A 26,746-nucleotide genomic window follows, 5' to 3' on the forward strand; every position below is an offset into this window, starting at 1 on the left:
CACATAGCATTGTTTAATTAAATTTTTATACCTCCTTAAATTGGCCTGAAAAAATAAAACATAATATCATTCTCAAAAATTCTGTCTATGCTCTTTGAGAACTTGGATACACTTATACCCTTTTGATTTATTTAAATTGTAAGAACAAAAGTTGTAATAGTAGTAGCCCCGAAAGTTTCAACTTAATACCCCCAGTCGTTATCGACATATTGCTGAGTTGTCTTATTGGCAACCATACACACAGTGCCTTTTTATTTAGTTTTAAAGCAATATTTATTTTAAAGCATAATGGGCCGATTACATAATTTTGGGGGGTTGACATACTCAATATCCCTAGAGACATAGTTACTGAACCGTTCGACTATGCTGAACAAAGGGACTGTCCCAAAATTTTGTCTGGATGAATTTGGAAAATGAATGGGCTTGGGATAAGGGTTAATTGCCCTCCAATCTCTTTTGACTCATAAAAATGGGACTAGAACTTTTTTATTTCATTCAATATCCGCCTAAATATTCCTTGTAATCTTGACCTTAATACTCTTAACTTGCGTAGTAGAAATAGTTGTAGTACCATTATTAGCAGTAGGCGCATAGCACCTTTGGTTTCTTCAACACCCCCTTCAACACACGCTTAAAGTTTAAACTTAATACTATGAACCGTTCCTGAAGCATTTCTAATATGTCCTCTTGACAACTTGTGTGGGCAGAGTGTGTTTCGATTTAGTTCCAAACACTTACAATAGTTCCCAAATATTTCGCCTTATTTACCTTAGTTTTAGTAGGAGTAGTAGTAGTAGTAGTAGTAGCAGTAGAATTGATAGTAGTAGCTTTAGCTTTAGTGGCAGTAGTAGTAGTAGTAGAAGTAGTAATAATACCAGCATCAGTAGTAGTATGAGTAGAAGCAGTTGGAATAGAATGCATGTTTTTTTGTTTTGTTTTTTTGGTTATTTCAACATTCCCCACAACAAGCACTATTTGTTGCAACTTCACACATCAAACTGTTCCTAAGATATTGCTGTTACGTCCTTTTGACAACCTGCATACAGACGGCGTGTTTTAATCAATTTGACTTTCCCTCCTAAAAAAACTCCTTTGAAATTTCACTTTCATACCCTTAAGCATAGTTGTAATAGTGTTCATAGTAGTAGTATTTGTATTGCTAGTAGTAGAATTAATAGTAATAGGGGTAGAACTAGCTAGTAGCAACAGCAGTATTAACGTATTGCCTTTACAAGTAGTTGCAATAGAGGTAGTAGTTGAAGTCGTAGTAATTTTAATAAATGTAGCAGTAATAGAAGTATTAGTAGTAGCGTTAACATATTGCCTTTTGGTCAATTGATTTCCCCTTTTAGCATTCTCTGAAAGTTCCAACTTAATAACGAAATGAATTCTTGATAAATGCTCTAATGAAAGTGTGCCTGCACAAAGCGCCTTTTCATTTAGTTACAAACTTCTCTCAATATTGTTATGGAGTAGTGTGGTAATAGCAGTAGTAGTGTAGCAATACTAGTAGTAGCAGTAGTAGTAGTAGCAGTACTAGTAGTGGTAGTTGTAGCAGTAGTGCTAGCATGCGAATATTCCCTTTTTCATAATCTCTCTTATCATTTCCTGAAAGTTTCAAATTATTATACCCAGTCATTCAAGGCTTAGCCCCTTTTGACAATCCGTATGCACGTTCAACACACCCAAACTCCAACACTGACAATCCGTGTTCTGATTTAGTTCAACACTTCCCTCAACATTCTCTGAAAGGCTCACCTGAATTCCCTTTCTGTTTTTGGCAAATGAAGTTCAAAGATGCATTCTATATACCTTTCTCAATAACAAATAGTATATGTAAACAATGAACGAATTGCCTAACTCACTGCCCTTAGCCTGTGGACTGTGGGAAGTTTGACATTCATAAATACAGATTTACCTTTCAACAATTCTGAACAAAATAGTTCTCTCGAAATTTTGATCAAATGTGTTTTGTAGAATGACAGGCATGTGGTGGAGGGGCTGGCTGCCCTCCATTCACTTTTGACTCTTAAAAAGACCACTAGATCTTCCGACTCCCAATCAAATGAGCCCCATCCGATCCGAAGTTTATGCGACATCCGTTCCGTAAAAATCTTATGTGCCCGAGGCATAGCTTACAACCCTTGACCCTGGGTTCTAGAGGGTCGTATCTACCCTGAAGGCATTGTTACATGCTCTTTGGACTATTGTGAACAATATTGCTATTCCACAATTTAGATCGGATGCGTTTGGGGAAAAGAGGGCGTCAGGGAGGAGGAGCAGTGGTGGATCCATGGGGGCGAGGGGGTTCGTGCCCCCTAACGTAGTCTAAAGTAGTGTAATTTACTTAATAACGCAAGGTTGCGTTAATTTAACTTGCTCCTAAAGCAAGTCTATCGGATCAACCTATTTTCCCCCCCCCCTAAAAAAGTCCTGGATCCACCCTTGAGGAGGAAGCTAGTTGCCCTGCATCGCTTTTGGCCCTTAAAAAGGAAATAAAACTTTATATTTCCAACCAAATTAGCCTCCTCTAAATTTCACACAACTACCCCTTCCATAAAAGCGTATATGCCCCCGAGGCATGACTTACAACAGCTTGCCCCCAGACTCTGGGTGGTTCTGTCAACCCAAAAGGCCTTGATATGTGATCTTTGGACTGTTTTTGAACAAATGGCTATCTTAAAGTTTCTAAAGGATGTATTTGGGGAAAATATACCGTCAGGGGGGGGGGAGGTTGTATCCCACCGATCACTTTGACTCTTAAAAAGAGCACTAGAACTTCTCGTTTTCAATCCAATGAGCCCCCTCTGAAGTTTATACGGTCATCTTTTCCATAAAAAACCTTATATGCCCCCGGGTATAACTTACAACCCTTCCCCTGAGGGCTGTGGGGGGTTTTCATCTTCAAAGACATAACTACTGGACCTTTCAACTACGCTGAACAAAATGATAATCTCAAAATTTTTATTTTATGTATTTGGGGAAATAAGGAGTGTAGGGGGGGGGGGGTGGTTGCCGTTCAATCTTTTTTCACTATTAGAAAGATCACGTTGCAGTTTACAATTGAATGAACCCCTTTCGAAGCTTCTGTGACAACTCCTTTTATATGAAGCGCACTGGTCCGAAACCAAAAGAAAAAAAGGGGGGAGTAGTAGCTGCCTTCCAATCACTTTGACTCTTTTAAAGGGCACTAGAACTTCTTATCACGAGTCCAATGAGCCCCCACCGAATTTTGACGACCACCCTTTCGATAAAAAAAACTTAATATGCCCCCATGGCATAACTTACAACCCTTGCCCTGAGACCTGTAGGGGGGGGGGGTTCGTCCTTGAAGACAAAATTATTGGATCCTTTAACTGCGCTGGACAAAATGGCTTTCTAAAAATTTTAATTGGATGTGTTTGGGCAGGGGGGGCAGGTTGCCCTCCAATCACTTTCGACTGTTAAAGACAAAACTAACCCAATTGAATGAGCCCATTTTAAAGTTTCCACGACAGCTCCTTCTATACGAAGTGCCATGATCTTTAAAAAAACGTACACAAGTAAATTATACATTGTGCCCACATCGCTCTTTACTTAGGCATGATCACTGAAAAATGCTTGTTTTATGATATAAAAGATTACATTCATAAGCTGACTTTGTCTATTCTATTGCAGTTTGGAAGAAATTGAACTTCAGAATTTTTTCAAGAAGCTCTACTAAGTTCCTTTTATAGCTTATTGTACCATCGACATACATGCCGTAAAGTCAAAAATAAGAAATTTTTGTGTGTGTGAAACAAACTTTGAATTTACTGTGTGATTAGGAAGTTTTTACGATACGATTTCTGTGGAAAAATTTGAGTACGTTCCGACCTTGCTTTTTAATTGACTATAGTTGAACTTTAGTTAGATTCAAGTGTTCTATCCGTAGTGACTGTTTACCCTAATCACTTTAACCTCGAACTCTTGTTGATTTTTCGCTGAGGCACTGAACGCTTGAAACTTAACAAAGTCACTACGTAGTCACTTAAGTTTGTCGATAATTTTGACAATCGCATTGCTGACAAAGAAGAAAAATTCCAATGTTCAGGCTGCGTCAGAACTATAGTTGAATTGACTATTGTTGTCAAGTATTGGATTTAAAGGTCTCAACACTCTTTATCAAGATTTTTGACGTTGTTCGAGCTCCGTATTGCCTTTAGATCCCAAATGCTAAGATTTACGGAAAAGTACACTTCCCACAGCACATTTGGCATGAAAACGCACATAATTTGCGCATAATAATCTGCACAAAATACGTGGATTATCTATCTTAAAAAACTCGAAAGAAATAGTCGGCTGTCATGGAAAGTAAGGGCCACTTTGGATTAATTAAGTGCCACTTCAGAAAAGTTAAGTGCCACTTCAGAACAATTATGTTTCTAAATGGCACAGGAAGGGACATGTCACTAGACTTTAGTGAGTAACATTTCGAGCCAGATGGCATTTTTCGCTTTTTAAATTAGGCTAGTAATCATCACAATCAGCAGTAAATATAAATAAGTTAGCAATAGTGAGTAAGCAAATTCCAAAACTAGTCGAAATTTATATAGAATGGAAGAAATAGGAATAGTTTTGCCTGAAAGGGTTGAAGAGACAATAATAGAGGCTAGACCAGTCCCTGGACTTAGTAGTTCAGCCTACGATGAAATGGAAACTGATGATTTGTACACAAAATACAAGAAGCTTCAGATGCAACTTGAATTCTTAGGAGTGCAGGAGGAATACATCAAAGATGAGCAGAGGAACTTGAAGAAAGAACTAGCACATGCCCAAGAAGAAGTGAAAAGAATTCAGAGTGTACCCCTTGTCATTGGTCAATTCTTAGAAGCTGTTGACCAGAATACTGGTATTGTTGGAAGTACAACAGGTATGCATAATCTAGTAAATAGGCCTAGCATCCTTTGATCCTGAATATAAATAGTGCTGATATTCTATTGTAGGGGCTTTTTGCTATCTTGGAAGGTAGTTGAGTTAGGCCTATAGGCAAATGAAACTCAGGAATATATCCAGGGCCTAAATGATCTCTGCACAACTTGTGCTTTGACAGTTTTTCTTTGAGCAAAAAGTGTTTTTAGCTGTAAAATTGGTCTTTTCAGACAAACTCTGCCAACAAATTTGAAAATTGCCAAGTAGCATTGCTACTTTGCTACCTACACACCAACAATTTGAACATAAATACACTGGTAAAGGTCACTATTCTCGGAGATTACCTAGGTAAAGGTCACTATTCTAGGAGATTACCTAGGTAAAGGTCACCTACTAGGCCTAAGGAGATTCCACAGGTTGACAGCTCTACTAGTATAAAACTTGTTCCTCAGCTTAGTGTTTAGTCTCTTTCTAGAAAAGCTTTTAAGAGTAACCACAAGTTTTCAAGTTGAAAAAGGCCAGGTATGGTAATTCCAGCATTTAGAAGCTTGTATACCATTACCTTGTTTATGACAATAAGTTAAGGACTTTAGCCTAGTTTAAACTGCTGAAGATAGGATAGATATAGGGCACCATGTAATTCTCAAGTACATTTTGCTGTGCTTCTCCAGACTGACTCTAGGGCAGCTTTGTCAGTCTTGTTGATTAGGCTAGGCATGTAATACACATGCCAAACTCAAACCTTGGTCAAATTAGACTTTAGGCTATAAAACTTTGTCATAGTGGTTAGAGATCTGTTCATAAATTTTCTTTTAATAATCCCAAGCTTTTAATTGGCTTTCACAACTGTTGCTTAGACATTGCCTTGATTTGCACTTCAGAGCATATTAAGATAGAGTTGGTGATAAAACTTCAGCTTGATATCAACCAGGGTACCAAGGTCTCTATCTGCCTGGCTTCTGGTGATAACTTTGCAGGAAAATTCACTGAAGTATTAAATTAAAGTCTTCAAGCACCATCCAGCAAGTAAATGCATCTAGGTCTCTTTGTGTTGACATAATGTTCTCTACAGTGTCTACACAGCCAATCATGGGCGCCCATAAGCTGAATTCCAGGGGGGGCAAACTTTGTCTAATTGCTACTTTTAATGTTATATAATAGAAATCTCAGAACAAAAATATAAAAATAAGGCAGCATCATTCATCCAGGGGGGGGCAAGAGCCCCCCCCCCCCATATGGGTGCCCATGTAGCCAATAAGTTTTGAAGTCATTAGTATAGAGGCTCACTTTGTTCTTAAGGATTGCTACTTTGCTTGATATCACAAGGGTATTAAGACTACACTTTTTTGAACTGTAGCCACTCCAGAGAAGAACATCTGTCTACCCTTGCCAAATACTTTTACAGTCTGTCCTTTTTGTTAGAGACTGCATCATTTACTTAGTTACATCCCAATTCAATCTAACAGCATGGAGCTTGATTGGAATCTTTTATGTTAGACTTTGTCATATGCCTTCACCAAATCCAGTGGTATTATGTCAACTAGAAATCCTTAGTCTAGAAGGTTGATGAAATAATCATAAGAATCAATCCAGTTTGTTTGATTGATTCATAGGAATCATTAAAATCAGACCTTTAGCCATGTTAGGATGATGAAAATAGTTTCTTACTTGTCAAGTGTTTTAGATTGTCAGTGTTAACTATTCCTTATAGTACCTTGCTGATTACAGGAGTTATACTGATTGGTTGGTAATTGCTTACATTCTCTTTGCTACCACCCTTGTGTATGGGGCTGTATAAGCCATATGCCAATCATGAGTGATACACTTTTCATCAAGAGATTTCTGAAATAGGTGGTTAAGTAGGCTTGATAATACAACATGCAGTTCTTTAAGAAGCCTTATGTGTATACCATCAGATTCAATGGATCTATTTGAGTTTAACTTCTCTAGGCACATCTCCACATCTAACCTACCAATTTTAATTAGAAACAGGGAAGTTGTAATGTCAGGTCAAAAAATATGCGGGAGGGTCCAGAAGGGTAAAACAGATGTAAACAGGAGGGTAAAACAGATGTAAATTTTTCTTTAATGAACCAGCAATTTCTTCTGGACCATTTGCTATGCAGTCATTCTCTTTTGTCTTGTAACAGAGTATCTAAGATGAGGCACAATTGCAAAATCTTTTTGGGTTTGACTTGCTTCCATTGGGATAAAAGTAAAACCTTGCAAAACATTGGTTGATGTTTATAAACAAACCCATGTGCATACTTGAATTTGAGCCCTGGATATTTGCCCCTAATTTGTGAGATAAAGCCATTTCTCCTTATTTTTTGCATTTTCATCAATTTTGTGGTACCCTAAGTAACATCTTAATGGGCTAACCATAGTGTTGTTCTATAGATTTGGAGTTTAAAGTCTTGTGGTTATATCTTTGAATTCCTAAAGGAATATTATGAACAAAGGAACTCCATATCAAAGATATCAATATTGTATTGGAGTATATATATTGTATCAAATGTATCTATATCATATCAAAAGTGTCAATATTGCTTCAAATGTATCAGTATTGTATCAAATGTATTGATATCATATTTGTAAATAGTTAAAGTGTAAATCCAGGCTTAGTGATAACTTTTGAGAAGCATTTTATAGCTTTTTTTTTGATTTTATAGAACTTAGATGAAATTTTCTTTGATTTGTCAAGCTAGTGAGTCTAGTGCCTACCTAGCAATTATTTAGTTTTTTTTTTCCTGGTTTGGGGGAATTTATTATGTCCAGCAAGGACAAACACAAACTTATCAGCCTAGTTAAAGGCCATGATAGATGTGTGGCTGTGGACTACTGAATGGATGAGGGGTCTTCAGCCATTGAGTGTGACATTTATGAGAAATGGATCTGTGGTGAATCTTTAGACCTATCCCCCTAGTGAGTACAAACTGTTAAGTAAAATGATGCTTTCACTTACTCTGCCCAGCCTGCAAAGTTAACCCTCCCTCTCCCCCCCAGTAGTGAGAAGGCTATGATAGCAAAGCTAGCATCTTTCATGGATAATTCCTTGAAAACTTTCAGGGAAGATCTAAAAAAAGAGTTTGCTACACCTAATCAATTATCCCTAGCCCTTTCCCAGCTGAGGACTGAAATCAAAAGTGACATTTCTGGGCAGGTCAGTGAAATTGCAAATAGAGTATCACACATAGAAAATTTTCTCCAATCTGGATGCTCTGTGTCAACTGTCCAGGACCTAGCAGCTTCCACAGTGTCTACTGAACTGTCTAAACTTCCTGTATCCCCCTTGACTGAGAATGATGTTTGTCACATTGCTTGTTCTATGCATCAGTGTTTTGAAAGATGCTTGAATATTATTACATATGGAATCCCATAGTTTTGGACTCTGAATCTAATTTGGCTGCTAACTATCACATGTTATGTCCAATTTTGCAAATTATGATCTTGTCATTCTGGGGGGTTTGAATCTACCTGAAATCCAATGGATTACTGGATCTAGTTTTTGTACTAGGGATTTTCCTTTTTTGTCTGCCCTCCCTGATAATTCTCTCTGTCAAACAATATGTCAACCAACTCGTTTCAGAGAAGGTAAAGCTTCTAACACTCTTCATCTGGTTATTCTCAGCAATCCAGACCTTCTTATTAAGAATGTAATATCCACACCTGTTGGTAATAGTGACCATGTTGTAATTATTTTAGAGTTATGTTTGCTTACTAAACAACCTTCTTCTATGCAACAAAAATATGCCAATTACAAACTAGTCTCTGAAGACTTTCTAATTTCAATTGGAAACATTTTATTACTGATGATATTGATGAGAGCTGGTCTAATATGAAAACTGCAATTTTGCATGCTGAAAAGTCTTGCACAAGAACTACCAAAATAAGTAAGCTAATTAATAGAAAGCATAGAGCATGGAAGTGTTACAGAAAAAAAGAATTTCAGAAAATTATTATTTTTTCAAAACTTTTCAAAACCAGACAATCAAGCAGTTGAAGAGAAGGTTTGAGGAAAAATTGGCTGAGGATGTTAGGGATAATTCTAAATCTTTCTGGTATTATGCCTCTAAAATGTTGCAGCAGATGCACAGTTTATGATGTCCTACAAAATACTTAACCAGTTTCTGATCCTGAGCTGAAAAATGAAATTTTCAACCAACAATTCTCATTTGTTTTTCTTCCAATTCCAGTGCTGTTTTCCCCCACCTCTTATATATGATGTATCACATAATATGGAACCTATTCTGATTATTGATAAAATAATTCTAAAGCTACCTGTTTCCCTCAAAATGAATAAACCTGCTGGCCCAGACTGCATTTATCCTTGTATCCTCCATGAATGTTGAATAGTCCTGTGTCAACCTCTTTTCTTGCTGTTCAAGTTATCATTAAATCTTTCCAGACTACCTCTGGATTGGAAAACAGCCCATATCATTCCCATATTTAAGAAAGGCAGAAAGGACCTTGTTGAAAATTACCAACCTATTAGCATGGCATCAGCAGTTGCTAGGGTTCTTGAAAGAATAATCAATTCTGTAGTTATTAGACATCTTAAAGCAAATAATATCTTGCACAGCTCACTGCATGGCTTTTGTTCTGGAAGATCTGTTGATACTAATCTTCTTGAATCATAAGACCATGTCACAAAGTTACCTGATACTAGGGTCAGAGGCATCCTGGGGGGGGGGGGGCGGGGAGGGGCACACTGCCCCCTAACTTTTATGATATTTGGTAAAAATTTTGCTGAAGGCAATAATTTTGGCAAAAACAGGCCTTGTGGCAAAGCCACAACACCCATTTCTAATATTTCTTTTCTGCATATTTCCATATACTATGATTTAATGCATGAATTTCATTCCCGCTTGCTACCCAGTTTATGTAGATTTGGTAGTTTTATCACACTAGTTCAATCAAATTGAAAATTTGGTGAATTTGGTAGTTGTATCATAGTAGTTCCACTCATTTGCAAATTTGGTAATTTGACAAGTTCATTTAGCTTCCATTCATTACCAATTTTGGTGAATTTGGTAGTTCAATTGCACCAGTTCTACCTACTTGTAAATTTGGTGATTTAAGCTGTCATTTGGTTCCCTTTTGCTACTATAGAATGAATTTGGTGAATTTGTTAGTTCTATTCTAATTATTCTACTCATTTGCAAATCTGGTAATTTGACATGTTCATTACAATCCATTGAGCTCCTATTGTAATTCATTAAACATTTGCAAGTTTTGTTGTTGTAGGCAGTTAAAAAACAACCAAATTTGGTTGTTCTACCTTTTCTGATCTTTTAATAAATTTGTCAAAAGTTTTTTCTTGGCTCCTATCTGGTCCGTAATGAAACTTGAAGAACTTGGGCATTAGACCCAGAGCTGTCAAGTAAGGGGGGTGGGTGGGGACGCCCCCCAATATTTTCAGCCACTTGGTAAAAAAAAATAGTTGGTAAAATCATAGTGGGAAGCACCACAATTTACCAATGCCACCAAAATTTGTTGTTCTGTTAAACAAAACAAAACCAGGAAAATACTGACATGTGATCTACAGAAATCTTAAACTTGGTTGGTAAACACAGCAGTTTTACCTATGGTACTCCTGCCATGATTTTACAGGTGGTGCCACAATTTTCCATTTGGTTAAATAAAGAGCATGAAGATATTGACATGACATTACCAAAATATTTATCTCGGTTGATAAATGCAGTAGTTTTACCAACCTGTGCAGTGATTTTACAGTTGGTGCCACAGTTTTTCATTTGGTTAAAAAACATGAAAATATGGATATGTACCTAAACTTCAATCTTGGTCAGTAAATCTAGTGGTTATACCAACTTGTGCAGTGATTTTATGGATGGTGCCACTATTCTCTATTTGGTTAATAAAGAACATACAAATAATGACATGACGTCTACCAAAATCTCAATCTTGGCTGGTTAATGCAATGGTTTTACCAGCACATGTTCTGATTTTATGGATGGCACCACAATTTTTCATTGAGTTAAATGAAGAACATGGAACATAGTAAAGCTGATTGTGTAGAATATGTTCATAGATTATAGCATTGCTCTTTTGGTGAAATTATAACATGAATTCAAAGTCTTGCTCAAATAATTCAATCAAAGATCAAGGATTCCAATTCCAAATTCTTCACTGTATCTTAGTGCTGAACCAAATTAGCCAGCAAAGCAGGGAATTTGGTTCAATATCCAATGACGATTTCTATCTTAAACACCAGCCTGGACGTTCACCTGCTGGATGACTGGAAATCGTTCTATGTTAAGGAGCTCTGTTATGTCCTTAGAGCTCTAGTGACTGGCTTGGATTTTGCAATGTACAACCGCTCAGTTTTTCTGGGGCCAGCATACTAAAGTTTACTGGACAAAATGGATGAGAGCTATGAAATGCTTAGATCCAGTGGTACTAATGTTAGAGCTAAAGGCTTTCAAACACTTTTTTACCAGGACTGAGGTTGAAAGCAACAAAGTCATAAATCACAACATCTTTGAGGGGTTATTCCATGAAATTAATGCTGTTAAATCGATATTCCTGACTCTGGTCAGTTTATCAGTGGTTTGTGGCAGCACCACCAACTGTGACCACAGCACAAAGAAGTTTTAGGAAACTGAAACTGGTCATGACACGTTTACGCACAACAATGGATGATGACCATTTGGATCACCTAGTCATGCTGTGTAGTAAGACTGACATTACAGACTAGGTGAAGCTTGACAAATTACTGAAGGTCTGGATATCCTCCAAGCAAAGATTTTTGAATTTTTAACTGAAGGTATATAGTTGTATTTTTCTTTTTTTTTCTTTTTTTTTTGTTGAATCCGTGTATTTTAATTTGAATTTGCCAATTATTCACTTCTGTGATCTTTTTGTATATAAATCATGTTATCACTTTTCTCCTAATATATTGCTACATTCTTCACTAGGTCACCATGTTGTTGTTCATATGCTTCTTTATGGAAAAAAAAAACTAAGCAGCTATTCTTCCTCAGATTATATGATTCTTTGGGCTGAATTGTGATCCCAATTTTCGTATTATAAATGGGCGTTATTTTAATTAATCGTGAAAACCGTCGATATAAATGATCAGCCAGTCGGTAAAATCAATTCCCTCCCCCCAAACATTTTGGCTAGTAACGCCCCTGATTGGGCCCATCCCGGTATTAAATTGCATTTGTTTAGTATTTGCCCTTACAAGATTTGTTAATTTCAGCTGGTTCACATTCATTACTTAACTGTGTAGTTTGGTTATTAGTCAGAAATCCAACTGAGAAGCATAATAGAGAATTACAGACAAATGGATAAAATGGCAGACAATTCAAAATGCAATATTGCAAAAAAAAAAAATAAAAAAAAAGTAAAATCTTGCATTTTGCAAAAAACTAACCAATTAAGGAATTGATTTTTCATGAAAGTCATTAGGCTTTGGAGCAAAAGACCTTTAAATGGTGTCTGTTTTCCTCCATATTTTTTAAGAAGAAACAAACATGTCAATCATACTCAGCTTGAGAATATCCAGCCAGAAATGCTCATTTCTTAGTCATTTTATTTTTGTAAACATGCATGATCGGATATTTTGAGCTTTTTGCCTGAAATTCTCTGTTAACTTAGGAGGGAAGTGTAAGTTTTTCCAGAAATTTGAAAGACGATTTGGTACTTGTCTGTTAAACAGAACACACTCAAGAATTACACTGTGTAAAATCTGACGGAAATCGGTCTGTCTCTCTGGAATCTTTTATGATTTGCTTATTTTGAAAGAAAAAAACTACGATTTATGTTATTTTTTATTAAATATTTAATATATAGAGGCGGTTAGGTATTTAATATAATGTGTTCTGTATGGCCTGCTTTCCATAATTTTCTGTTGTGGTTTCCATAATTATGTTTCTGAAGCATTATAGAGTATGATGCTTCGAAATATCGTCATATTTTGAAATGTTTCATTAGAATTAACCTAACTTTTCTGGTTTTGTGTGTTCTGTTTAACTGACAAGTACCAATGATTTTTCACTCAACTAACAAACAACTTGTCAAATTGAGCCCTTTTATTTAGTTTACAAGAAATGCAATTTGAAAGCAACTTTACTCCAACTTTGTGGGAAATTTTACCATTCTATGCAACTATAATTTCATACCCCATTTAATCTGTTCTGTAAATTTTTCCACTCCCCTTTCAATGCTTCTTACAAGTTAGAGTTACCGTCCCTTTATCTTACCCAAGTTAGGTGTTCAGTGCCTTTGGAAACAAGAAAAAAACAATAATTTTATTAGACTTTATTTTTGTCAGTCAATTGGCCAGTTTGAAAAGAAAGGCGAAGTAGAATTAAGTGCAAATTTACATTTCTTCTGGGTAACGTACTCGTGGTTTTGTAAAATTAGCTTGGATGATGTAAAATTTGCTTTGAAATGTCAAGTACGAATAAGAAGCATAATGTTTCTGTAACCAAACTCAACCATATAACCATCAAATGCTGTGAATGTGATGCTAAAATAAATAAATACTATTTTAAAGATCATGTTCATTGTATTCACAACAATCTTGATGAAGCACCAAAATATGTGATTCTGCTGTTGTTTAAAGACCCGTTTGTGGCATCAAAGAAGCAAATGCGAGATGACAATATTACAGTCCCTACAGCTTTTGTCAGTGAAAATATTTCTGTGGTGATAACTGCCTTACCAATTCCTAAGGCCTTGCCACTACCTGATGACATCATAATCAGTGGAGATGCCGGCTTACAATCAGTATTTTCAGGCATGAAGTCTCTTTATCGCAATATGTATTGAACAGAATTTTGTTCTGGATGTGTTTAAAGGAGTTAAACAAGCCCTTCATTTCCGGGAGTGTGAGTGGAGGGGCAGCATCTCGAATCATTGGAATTAATTTGCATGTAAAACAGCATTAATATTATAGTGATTCTGGCACCTCAATCCATTTTTATTGTTCCTCATTCTTTCGATCTGTTCATCACTTCTCGAATTTGCTAATATTAATTAACTTTGCATTATTACATTTGTCAATATCAGGTAAACAATATTTGTCGCTATGATTTTAGCAATTAATTTCGAAAATACTCTTGTTTAAGTATATTACAATTTATTAGATTATCAGTGCATGATAGAAAGTTAAAGCTACCACCAATGATCCATTGGTGGCGGGAGCTTATTCCCCCAGAAAATACCCCCCACGAAGAATACCCCACCGCGGAAAACCTCCCCCTCGCGGAAAATCGTTTTTAAAAGTTTCTTTTGTTCTCCCCTCAACAAAAATCCTGGTTATGGATTTTTTGACAATTTTTTTGGATTTTTTTATTTTATTTTGATTTTTTGGACCAGTGTGACTTGTCTCAGATAGTTTAAAAGGGGAAAGAAATGATAATTTGGCAATTTTCTATCTAATTATGATCTTATACATATTATGAAATCTCTACATATTAAAGTATATTTAAAGGTCAATCTTCTTTTCTTTAATTTGGTGAAAATCAGATAGCAATTCGGTAAAACCTACGAAGTTTGCCCCCCCCCCCAATAAAAAGAGGCTCGGGACACCCCTGACTGGGGTGCCTTCTGACATGATTCTGCTTGGCTTTTATAAAGCTTCTGACAAAGTTTGTCATAAGCAACTTGCAATTAAATTATGTTCAGTCAAGCTTGAAGAGAAGTCCCTATTCTGGATCCTTGATTTCCTTTTTCTGCAAACTCAATGTGTTCAGTTATTTGATGACTCTGGTAATGGTATTCTTTCTTCCTCTAATCCTGTTTTGAGTGGAGTTCCTCAAGGAAGTGCTTTTAGCAGTAAACTAACACTCTATGCTGACGACCTGAAGCTCCTTGGACCAGTTTTGTCCTGCCAAGATCATACCCTCCTGCAAAATAATCTTCACTTGCTTGATCAGTGGACTGAGGCAGCAAAGCTGAAACTCCCAACACTTGTATACAGGAGAAATAAAGGTGATGCCATTTTAGCTCATAAGTTATTGAGGGCTAGTACACTCCCAGTATTATCTCCCGCTGTTGGTCCTAACTCAAGAACTAAAGGTCATCACATGAAATTGGTTAAGCAGTCTCCCCTATCCAGAGTCTGCACTCAATTCTTTTCCTCAAGAACCGTCAACAGTTGAAATAAACTCTCTGAAGAAACTGTTACTGCTGAATCTTTTGACATCTTCAAATGAAGGCTTGATGCTGAGTGGTCCTCCAGGGAGTGCAAACTCAACTGGGAAGCAACTATTGATCGGTGTTCAGCACCTGGTCACCAAAGAATTTTGAATGCAACTTGAATCCTCAACTCTGGAGCTCTGCAAGAAAAAATCCTTATATTGCTCCAAGCTGCAATTTAACACAAAACAGATCTCCTGCTCAAATGAGGCACAAAAAAAGTTTTTTGAATCTCACACCTTTACTTAATCCTCATTTATAAGGTTTTAAAGAAAAATCTATTTCTTAAATTTGTGAAAAAGTATGTATATGGCTTAAAATTCTACTGAAATAAAAGCGATTAGATTTTCAAAACTAAAGCCAATAAAAAATGATTGAAAACATAAAATTAAAATAAAATGTTTTTTTTTTGTCAAAATTCAGATAGGGCATAGACCTGTCATGTGTGCAGTCTTCTAAAGGTCTTTCTAATTTTGTGTGTTTTTTAGATTCTTCACTCACTTCTTTTTGTAAAACCCCTCATCTACAATGTGATTGACTAACAGTCAAAGGATATTTTTTATTGCTTAAACTACATACAAGGTGAACACATAACTGGATTGATTATTTTTTTTGCTCTTTTGAAGTATACTAATGGTATCCTTTGCAATTTTTTGTTTTTTTGAGCCCTTAAAGTGCGATCCTGTCCCTGTTCTTTCTTACAAAATGATTAACAATAATTCTGAAAACTGCCCCAGAGCAGTCATAAACACTTATCTCAATTCTAAAAGTGCATTGCTTCACCCCTCCTCCCTTTGATGGATAACTATAGCCTATAGTTCATTCTATAGCTTAAAGTGAAATTAGTTAATATTTTTCAATAGCACAACTCTTCTTCCTCCCTATTATCTACAGTATCGACTAAGGGGTACTACCATTTCGACTAACCGTCACAAGCACTAAACGTCATAAAATCTAAAATGAAAATCCGTCGGAACCACTAACCATCAGGACATAAAAAAAAAACATGATAAGTTTATACAATAGTAATAAGTATATAATAGTTTAGAAATAAATTTTGGCTATATAAATATCCACATCCGGGGGGTGGGGGTAAAGCATAGCATATATTAAATACATAACATAACCTAGGTACATTTCCCCCCTAAACCTCAAAAAACTAAAGTTTTAAAATTTTAGATGTTATGATGGTTAGTGGTTTTGACGGATTTTTTGTTGATGTCCTGACTTAGTGCTCCTGACGGTTAGATGTTATGAGGCCTTCCCATCGGCTAATTAGCAGGAATAATAGGGTTGTGCATTCTAAAAAAAAAGAAACAGTGTGAATAGGCCTATATTTAGTGAGCTATGCATTTATCCATCAGGGGGGGGGGGGGCTAAGTGAAGCAATACACTTTTTATTATTCGTCAGTCTAGAAGTACTACTCTTCTGAAGAAAGCATCTTAATAAAATATAAGTGATACTAATAGATTCCTTATGTGATTATTTTGTCAAATATAATAGTTTTTACCCTGAAATACCTAGAAAATAGTCTAGAAGTACTACTCTTCTGAAGGAAGCATCTTAATAAAATACAAGTGATACTAATAGATTCCTTATGTAATTATTGTTTTAAATATAGTAGTTTTTTTCCTGAAAATACCCCCTCCTCCATGCACACTTCTGATAGTCCTGTATACAACCTTAATAATATATTTCTTCATTCATACCATCTAGTCATATGTCATAGGTCCTTTGTTCTTCTGTCCTCTGTTGAATGTTTTTTTTTGTAATCTTGAATCTATCTTTGTCTGTGATTGAACTCAAAATGTACCAAAATATCATGTGGAAGGATTTTAAAAAGTGAACAGTAATGGATAGAAGCATGGTACAGTGGACCCCTGGTAATATGGCCCGTGTCTAATCCAGCACCCCTGTAATGCAACATGTCTATAATTATTGATATTCCTTAACAATCTTTGCTAATGTAGATATTGCATGATTGAACAGTTTACAACTTGTACACGCTACTGCTATTGTGCTCAGTGTGTAACTATTAACCTTTGGTTTGGATTGCTTGTATGATAGCAGTGTAGCCCAGTATGTGCAGCCTACTTCTGAAGCAGGTATCTAAAGTACCATCCAATAGAAAAAACTTTAAAGGAACTTAATATGAAAGATTTGGTTTTCTCCCTTTGTCAATCATGGAATTTGTTACCTCTATCAACTATTACATTGTCTTGGAAAAACTTATGGCCAGATATAGTCACCACTCCTAGCAGCAATCCACAAACTAATGTAACTTCAGAAGTAATTGAGCAAGCTGCTGCTGAAACATAGATATATCAAGAAGATGTGGAAATCTGGTGCCATAGAATTGATAAAGAGAAAAAATTATGAGATGTCTTACAAAGACATTATAAAAGATGTTTCTAGTTCTACAATAATAAATCAGAAATATAACAACAATTTTAGCTACTCTGTAAGTGAACAACTACTTCATGTTTCAACAATGTTAAACCAAAAATGAGGAATGTTTTCATGTTTTGTAAATTGATTGATTATTATGATTTTAATTCATATTTTTTTTTAATGCATTCTCCACCTAGATTTTAAAGGACCTTTTTTAGATATTTTAATGAAGAATTGGTATTATCATTAAAAACAAAAAACATTACCCTTTCCCCCATCATTTTCATGATTGGCACCATTGGGATAGATGAAGTATCTTTTTTTACTAGATTTGTTTAACCCTAGCCTATTTTGGTATGTTTTATATTTCCCTCATAATCTGCTTGAAATACAAATCCACCAAAAAATTGAATGAATTGTTTAGAATGAATTTTTCTCTTTTTTATGGAAGTGCTCTATTCACTAAAATCATCAAAGTGTTAAAAATTCTTCTGAACTAGTTTGAAGTTTTGTAGGTGTTGAGAAAGAAACATGTTTCACATGTAAGATTATATTCTAATTTAAAACTTAAAGAAATTCGAGAATCGCTCCCTCTATTGAAATTCAGGCCTGAAATTATGAGTTATGTAGTTTCTCTCTATCCCTATGAAAAATGTTCTAATACCCCCTCTCCCCACTTATGTACAGGTATAATTTGTACTATTCTGTTTAATGCCACTGTAAAGCACTCTAGCATGCCTGTGGTTTGTACCTATCGCTTGGTGCCAAAATTCTTTATAAGTCATTTTCTTCTTTTCAGGGTCAAACTACTATGTGCGTATACTATCCACAATAGACAGAGAGCTATTAAAGCCTTCTGCCAGTGTGGCTCTCCATAAGCACAGTAATGCTCTTGTTGATGTCCTTCCTCCAGAAGCAGATTCTTCTATTTCTATGCTTCAACCAGGTAGTTATTTACTTCATCAGAGTTCTAAATTACGTTCTTGTATGAAGCCACGGATTGTGTGAATTAGGACATTATTAATAGGGGTGATACTTTTTGGTTGTGGGCAGTGTTGTTTGTACCACCACATTTATGGATTGCTAGGGACAATTTCCTTGTAAGATTTTAGGAAAATTGGAAAATCTCGGCTTACATCATATTTTTGATGGCTCTTTGGCCTGTAAGTTGGACCTTTGCATACCTGTAATGTCAGTGATGCATTTGCCTAACATTACCGCTGACAAACTTCGAAGGAAATTGAAAACGAATAGATGGCTAAGAAGGCCAGTCAGAAAGAAGAGGGAAGAAAGACAATGAATATGTTTTGTCTTGTCTGTGTCATTTAAAGACAATGCAACAAAGGGGGAACATTCTACAAAATATAAATAAAAACCAAAAGCTGGTCAATTCCTAGATTTGAAGCCGCTTGGGGTAAAGTTACCCTCCTAATAAAAATATGAACTAGAAATGATTAATGCAATTGCCTTTTTAAAAACAAATCTTGGCTTTATTCCCCCCAGCCATTGCACGCAGGGCTGGTTGACTTGGTTGCCTCCAATACCTGTTGCTCAGCAATACAAATTTAGACAAGCTTACAGGGAAATTTCGATTTTATATTGAGATAATGTAAAAAAAAAAAAAAAAGTCAAGCCACTGTCTTCAAACAATATCCAAAGAGCAGCTAAAGGGAATTCACAGAAGAACCATTCAATTTAAGCTACTAAAACTGAATTACCATTGTTTTTTTTTTTAATTAGGTAGCTTGGCTACTTTTCTTCTTGGAATCTAAGCTGAATTATTATTTTCAGTCAGCTGAACATACTCTAGATTTGCAAGTACTCAGTATTTTCTTCATTTTCTTTTTATGAGGGGGGCTCACGACATTCGTTTTCTTTTAATGAGGGGGGGCTCACAAATGGTGTAACTTAAAGAAAAGCCTTCAGTTTTCACAGAACAAAATATAAAACTTATGTTTGTTATGTTTTTGGTTAGTAATATATAAAAAACAATGATTTAGTTCTATATTATTGTGCAATAGTTACATATAACTTCTGAAAGTTATTCTTTACATTGAAGCCACTAGTAACTTTGATAATTTACCCCTCAAGTAAGGCATCTCATCTTTGTTGTTATACCTAAAGGTTGTGTCTCAAATTTTCACACCATTGAGATACTTGCCAAAAACCATTTTCCCAGCTGTTTTCAAGGGAAGGATCAGCTGGGCAATACACAAATATGTTCAGTCATACTTTATCCTGCTGATCTACATTGTTCTGGTGGAGCTTCTCTTTGAAAACTGCTTAACAAACAGTTTTTGGCAATTACCCAGAAGTATGAAAATATTAGATTGGACCTTTAGGCATGACATCAATACTGTTTTCAAGAAAATAGTTTTTGGCAATTATCCCAGAAGTGTGAAAATATCATATAGGAACTTCAGTCATGGCATCAGTACTCTGTTTTGGGGCAAATAGTTCTTGGTAATTACCCTAGCAGTGTGAAAATTTCACATAGGACCTTTAGGCATGACATCAATATTTTGTTTTCAAGCAAATAGTTTTTGGCAATTATTCCAGAAGTGTGAAGATATCAGATAGGACCTTTAGGCATGGCATCAATGCTCTGTTTTCAAGCAAATAGTTCTTGGTAATTACCCCATCAGTGTGAAAATTTCAGGTAGAACCTTTAGGCATGATATCAACACTCTGTTTTCAAGCAAATAGTTTTTGGCAATTAAGAAATAAATATCTTATCTTATCTACCCCAGAAGTGTGAAAATATCAGATAGGACCTTAGGCATGACATCACTGCTTTGTTTTCAAAAAGCTCTATGAATTTGTCTCTAATATGTTTTAAAGGGTTTGTGCACTTCTGTAGTGTTAACTGTAGAATTGCTTTGTTTAGTTCTCAGAACAGATGAGAATATCTTGTATATTTCTTTGTTAGTAATTTTTATAATTTATTAGTTCTTTCAAGTATTTATTCATCAATAATCTAGAGAGTTTAATCAAGAGTTTTGTGATCTGATCAGAAGCGCTGGGAAGAATTCTTATATCTTTCTGTACTTATAATGGGATTATGCTGGATTTTATGTATGATTAATTGAATTTGATTGGATAGATTAGCAGTAAAAAAATGATATACTTTCAGGTACGCCAGGGTTGCAATAATAACGCTTAGTATTCAAGGAAAAAGAAACTCTTAGTTAGTCTCTTAGTTAGTTGTGATCAAGAGCCCAAAATGGATGGTGGCGTGCACTTAACGTATTTTAATATTTATTGACTTCTGGCCTATTTTAAAAATAGCAGCTGACTAGCTGTAAGAGTGTGGTTTACTATTGTATGTTTGATTTTTTTTCTTGTGATTAAGCAGTAATCACCTCACAATTAGAATGTATCACATGAAGCTTTAGTATTATAATATACTTTTATTGCAGCTTTTAAGAGTGTCAAACCCTCACCCCCTTCCTTAAAAAATGTTGCCCAGTAGGAAGCTGCCAACAAAAACGTTTTTTTTTTTGCATTTGCATAGTAAAGTATTTGCAAAAATGTGTCACTTTTGAAGTATTATTCATGTCTCCATGTTTTGGACCATCACTGGATTTAAACTCTGTTTCAGTATCAGTTATGGGAACAAACTTGGCACAAAATACATCTCCTCATTCAAGATTTAACATGTAGCTTAGGGGAGAGGGGCTTGACACAAAGTGTTCCATAAATACTGCTGTAACAAATTGAAGTATGGATGACCAAAAGCAAGGGCTCCTGAAAAAAATCTTACTACACGAAACATTTCCAATAGGCAGCTTCTAGCAAAAGAAAGTATTAGGGGGAGGGGGAGGTCAGTTAAAGTATCACACTTGGCCAAATTAAAAGCTTCAGAAATCTGACATATTTTTGTGTTAAATCTGTTGCTTGCAATTGGGAAGTAAAGGTTTATGTGGTAGGTTGGGTAAAGGATGCTGACACAACCTCAAATTGTCAAAAGGCTGAAAACCGATGAAGGCTCTCATCTTTATTTCAGTATAAGGACAATTGCAACCAAATTTACCATCTTGTGTGTGTGGCTGTATCTATTGAGGTCAGCCTAGTCTGGTAGCAGTGCTGATAGTTTCTAGTGGAGAAACTTGTAGTGACAGTATCAGTGCTTTTTTTGATATGTTGACACGTGGTACTGTATTACTTATCATTAGTAGTTGTATTATCACATTGAATGTCAAGTAACCATTGTCATCAGTTAAAAAAATAGTTTTTTTTTTTTTTTTAAACCGTAATTGGATTGTGCACAAAACAAAAGAGGTGATATCTAAGGGACATCTGCAGCAATAATTCCAAGGTGTTGTAGATTCACTTTCACCTTGTCAAAATAATACTTTCCTTATATCCTAAATACTTTCAGTTTTGCTATAGAGTTTAATGGTTCTTACTATTTTTTTCTTTTAGCTCATAGATTGGTAGATAAATCCAGAGCAAGGGTAGGCTGGCAGTTTTTGGGCTGATTTCTTGTGAAGGCTAAGAGCATTTATATGCAAGGCATATATGCTAGAAGTTGTTTTGGCAGTGGGAGGTGGGTTTAAAAAAACAGGTGTGTTACATAAAAGGTATTAAACAGTGCAAAAATAGCTAAATTATCAATATTTTGGTGAGTAGTTGGGGTTCAATTTTAATTTGATATTATTCTGTCAATAGATTTAAAATATAAATCTACCCAATAGTTTGAAGGTGGTGCTGATGTTCTTGTTATAGTAGCAAACAAGGAAGGTGTGCAAAAGAACAGGATGGCTGGCCTCCAACCCCCTTTACACTTCCTGGTTGAAGGGCCATGAAACAGGGATCAGCACCACCATTAGGAATTGTAAAATCCAATTCTATATTCTTCTTTTATAGTAGCTAGTTTATACATTGAAATTCTATGTCAAAACAGTCCAGACTTCAGGACTTGGACAATTGTTTTTTCTTTTTTTTAATATTATTATAAGCTACATATTTCAAATGGTTAAAAGCTCAAAGACAAATGAATGCTCTCATCTTTATTTCATTATAAGGAACACCTGGAAACTCTTATCACAACCAATCTCTCATCTTGGGTACGTTTGGATGTCTCATGAGATTAGCTTGGTATAAAAGTAGTGCAGATAGTATCAAGTGGAACAACTTGTATGGTCCTTTGCATGGTGCTAAGCACCATGCTATGGTGTTTTGGTGCTCCTCAGCATTGTGCTTTGTTCAGGTCATGTAATTCTCTTTTAATATAGTTATGGCTCCTTTTTTATGTTGCTACTTTTGTGTATCATGTATCAATGCTACTTTTAGATGAGAAACCAGAGGTATCATACGCTGATATTGGTGGGGCTGATATGCAGAAACAAGAGATGAGAGAAGCAGTTGAACTACCCTTGACTCATTTTGAGCTGTACAAGCAGATTGGAATTGACCCTCCAAGAGGTGTCCTTATGTATGGACCCCCAGGATGTGGCAAAACAATGCTTGCCAAAGCTGTGGCTCATCATACAACAGGTAATTTATTCTTACTTTTCCTTTTCTCAAAAAAATCTACGAAGAAAAAGAGTGGGAAAGGGGTGAAAGAATTGTCCTTAAGAATTTTGAAGAATAAAATTGCTAGGTTTTGTCAAAGATTGTAGGGGAGAATCAGAATTATGTCTAGTCCTCTAAGGTTTTTTTTTACTTGGTGTTATTTTTTTACATTTAATTTTATGTTGATGTTTTATTTCGTTTGGGTCTTCTTTGATTTCAATTACTGCATGGGTGTCGTACAATTTTGTATGATATTCGTTATAAATAAGGTATTATTGTTATTGATTACAACGAAATGAACATACAACAAAAATACAACTGAAAAAAAAAATGGATTTAAAAGTTAGAAACTTGATGAAAATTTATTTCCTATTGGACTAACAAAACCAAATTGATTTTTACAAGTAAGCTTAAAGCGAAATAGTTTTTTTTGCTTTATTCTCATATTAATATTTGGAAATTTTAGCTTTCATTTATCCATCCAAATTAATTTCTACTCGTTTTGGGGGTGATATCTTGCATAATCTTATCCCTGCTTGTTTGAAGTTTTAAACTAAAACACTTCACTGAAAACTTCTATCTATTTTATTTCTGTTGGTTTTTTAATTAGATTAGTTTTGTTATATATTAACAGTACTAATGTTTTCTAATAAGTTCTATTAATAATAACTGTTAATGCTTATTGATTGTAGAAACAGGCCAAAAGTAGTAGCAGCATTTGGGAAATTTGTACCTAAAGTTTTTTTTTTCATATTGAAATTAGTCTCATGTTTGTTATCAACAAACTCAGCAAGCCTCAAATACCAACTTTGGTGAAAATCAATCTTTGGGAAATATTTGCTTGGTATATTTTATCTAGGATAGTCGTAATGTGACCTTGATAATTTTTAATTGATAAAGTTAAATCATGTAAGAGCTTTCCTTAAATAGTTCCTGAATGATTATGAGTCAAGAACTGGGTCAGAGTGGGGTAGAGAAAAATGTTTCCTTAAATAATGCCTGTGTGATCGTGAGTCAAGAACTAGGTCATAATGGGATAGAGAAATAGTTTCCTTAAGTAAATTGAATGATTATGAGTCAAGAGAGTAGTCAGAGTGTGATGGAGAAATACGTTGTTGTGTGGAAAGTTGAGGATGGGGATGTTTCTAAAACAAGAGCTCAAGGGTTTCATTTTGGACCCTCCAGCATACAGATTGAGAAACGGTGAATGAGTCTGATTGGTTAAAGTACAAAATTTCTCAGAATTTTAGTCAACAACTTGAAAGATCCTTAAGGAAAATCGAAAGCTATCTGCGAAATGTGTATGAGTGTGTTTTGATTTGGGTTTCTAAATTGTAATATAAACAATTTAGATTATTATATTTATTATTATATTATATTACCTTTATTATATTACAATTTAGATAATTACAATTTATATTACATTTTATTACAATTATCATATTATATTTTATTATATTTTATTACGATTATTATATTACAATTTAGATAACAATTTATATTACAATTTTAAATTGTAATATAAACCTCAGATTTTGAATCAGCAAGCTCTGAACTCCTTCAAATACTAACTTTGAAGGAAATCAGATTCCACCTTTAAAATGTGGACTTGGTATATTTCCGATTTACTTTGGAGGTAATAAAACCCTATTTGTGCAATATGTACTTAGTGTTCTGATTTGAGGCATTCCTAAATCAGTTTTAGCAGGTTTAATCATTTTAGACCTTACCTTAAACCCTAGAACCTACAGAGCCATTGATGACACGTAAATGTTTGATAAAGCCTTTCTTCTCGCCCTGAAGCTGTACTACAGCGTTAGCATCCTCCCATTCAGGTGCCATGTGTGTCTCAGTTGTCCTTAGATCTCAGTCATAAGTCCACTGTAAGGCGTTTTTCCGACGATCCTGTCTTCTTTGACCATCTGCTATCCAATCATAAGCTGTACAAGGAATTGTTGCAAACAAGTGATACGTCCATAATATGTCCAACTCTTCTTTCTTAAAGTAGCAGTAATAACAGGCTGGCCTGTTCAATGGTGAATTTCAGAATAACTGACTCTTTGTTGACCCCTTATATTTTGAATTCTTCTCAGGCACATATTTTTTAATGCGAAAACTCTCTTTTTGAGCTGTAAGTTCATTTCCCAGCACCCACTGGCAAACACAACTATGGAAAGTATGTTGCTGTTGAATAGATGTAACTTTAAATATAGGGAATATTTGTTGATCTTCCAAGCAGGCTTTAAACAATTAGAATCAACTGGAAGACTGCAGTTGACTGTCCAATTCTGCAGTTTATCTTGGTCATTATTTCACCATCACAATCGATCCAGCTACCCAGATGCTTGAACTCCCTGGCCTGCTCTATTCTTATTCTTGTAATGCAGAATAAGCACTGAATTTGTGATGGGGAATTTTTAATCAGTAAAGAAGTGACCCAAACTCTAAAAAAAAATAGTTTGCTGCTTCAGATAGTTCATAACAGGGAACTTTTCACTGGGAAATTTACCACCTGAAACCTGAAATCCGTAAAATTTGCGAGAAATTGCACTGAAAAAACTCGCCCCCATTTGTTCCGATTAAATTTGCTTCAAAGGATAACTTGGCTCTTGTATATTTGCCGTTTCGAATGTTCAAACGGAATTTGCCTCCTTAAAAAGAAAAGGTGAAAATCTCTGATGCTCGAAGGTAAACTTGTGGTAAGTTCATTTACTCCTTGAACTCTGCCCATCCCATAGGAGTTCGTAGAAGCGATGCTTCGTATAAATAACCGAAGATTTTGATCTCAAGACATCTACTAAAACTCAAGTGGAGGGAAGGGAGAGGTCGCTGACAGATTAATTCAAGGGTCGTAATATGCCCATAATGAGGTCGCACCCAAAAAGCAATTTTTGTACCATAGCACAACAATTTCGAGTTGGTAGAAAATCGCTGTTGTTAGGGTTTCTTTCTGCTAAAACCCTCTAGATGTAGGACTATATAAGGACATCTTCACTTGAATAATGTACCTATAGCCTATATAGGTCTTTTCATACAAAACAAGGGAGCTAGATAATCAGGGATGTGAATCTCTTTTCTTTTTTTCTTAAAGGGGTGATAACATCAAACCAGTAGTCATAGAATATTGTTATATGGTGCAAATCTGGGGTTTTTAGTTTCCTGTCTAATTAATAATGAGGACTGCAACAAATGTCCGCTTTTGGCTTCAAATATGAAAACGCTGCTAAGTGGAACTTATGATTTAGCCAATCACATATCTAAAACTGTTGAAAATTTTTGTGTTAATCCTCCGTTTCCTGGGAATAAAATGTCACGTGTTGGCTTATACCGTTCTTAAACATATACTTAGTACAAATAAAATGATCAGCAATATCACCAAAAGCATCAGGAAATCTTTATGCTGGAAGGAATCTTAAAAGTGCATTTGTAGGCCCGCTTTTTCAAACTTGCTTTCAAGGTCCTCTTGATCAATATAGAGGGAGGGGGGGGGGTGGTTGATTTACTTTTTTTCCCTTTATTGGTAAGAAAATTTTTTAACCCAAGCAGTAAGAGCTCCACTCTTATTTATGAGTAGCTGTCATCTTTATGTGGAAAGATTTATTGTGTGAAATAGAATTTTTGGCTTTTGACTGCTCTCTCAGCTCTTCTCCCCTTGCTATAAAGCTACATTTTAACTTGCCATCAAATGAAAACCATACATATTTTCAAAAAAAAAACTCCTTTTTTTCGATTATTTGAGAACGAGTTTGCTCATATGGGCATATTTCTGATATAAAG

General features: G+C 35.3%; 1 protein-coding gene across 1 annotated transcript in view; it reads left to right on the forward strand.

Annotated features, from left to right (window-relative positions):
* Window positions 1-4,513: 4,513 nt before the first annotated feature.
* The window catches only part of LOC148953814 (26S proteasome regulatory subunit 6B), a 31,059-nt gene continuing 8,826 nt past the window's right edge, over window positions 4,514-26,746 (forward strand). Inside the window, exons 1-3 of the mRNA XM_089085653.1 lie at window positions 4,514-4,891; window positions 18,252-18,398; window positions 22,748-22,951. Coding sequence (XP_088941779.1) covers window positions 4,576-4,891; window positions 18,252-18,398; window positions 22,748-22,951 — 667 coding nt within the window. The 5' untranslated portion in view covers window positions 4,514-4,575. The remainder of the gene's footprint in view (window positions 4,892-18,251; window positions 18,399-22,747; window positions 22,952-26,746) is intronic.

Source organism: Artemia sp. Qi Xiang Cuo, chromosome 3, assembly GCF_049724085.1.
Source record: "Artemia sp. Qi Xiang Cuo chromosome 3, ASM4972408v1, whole genome shotgun sequence".
Lineage (NCBI taxonomy): Eukaryota > Metazoa > Arthropoda > Branchiopoda > Anostraca > Artemiidae > Artemia > Artemia sp. Qi Xiang Cuo.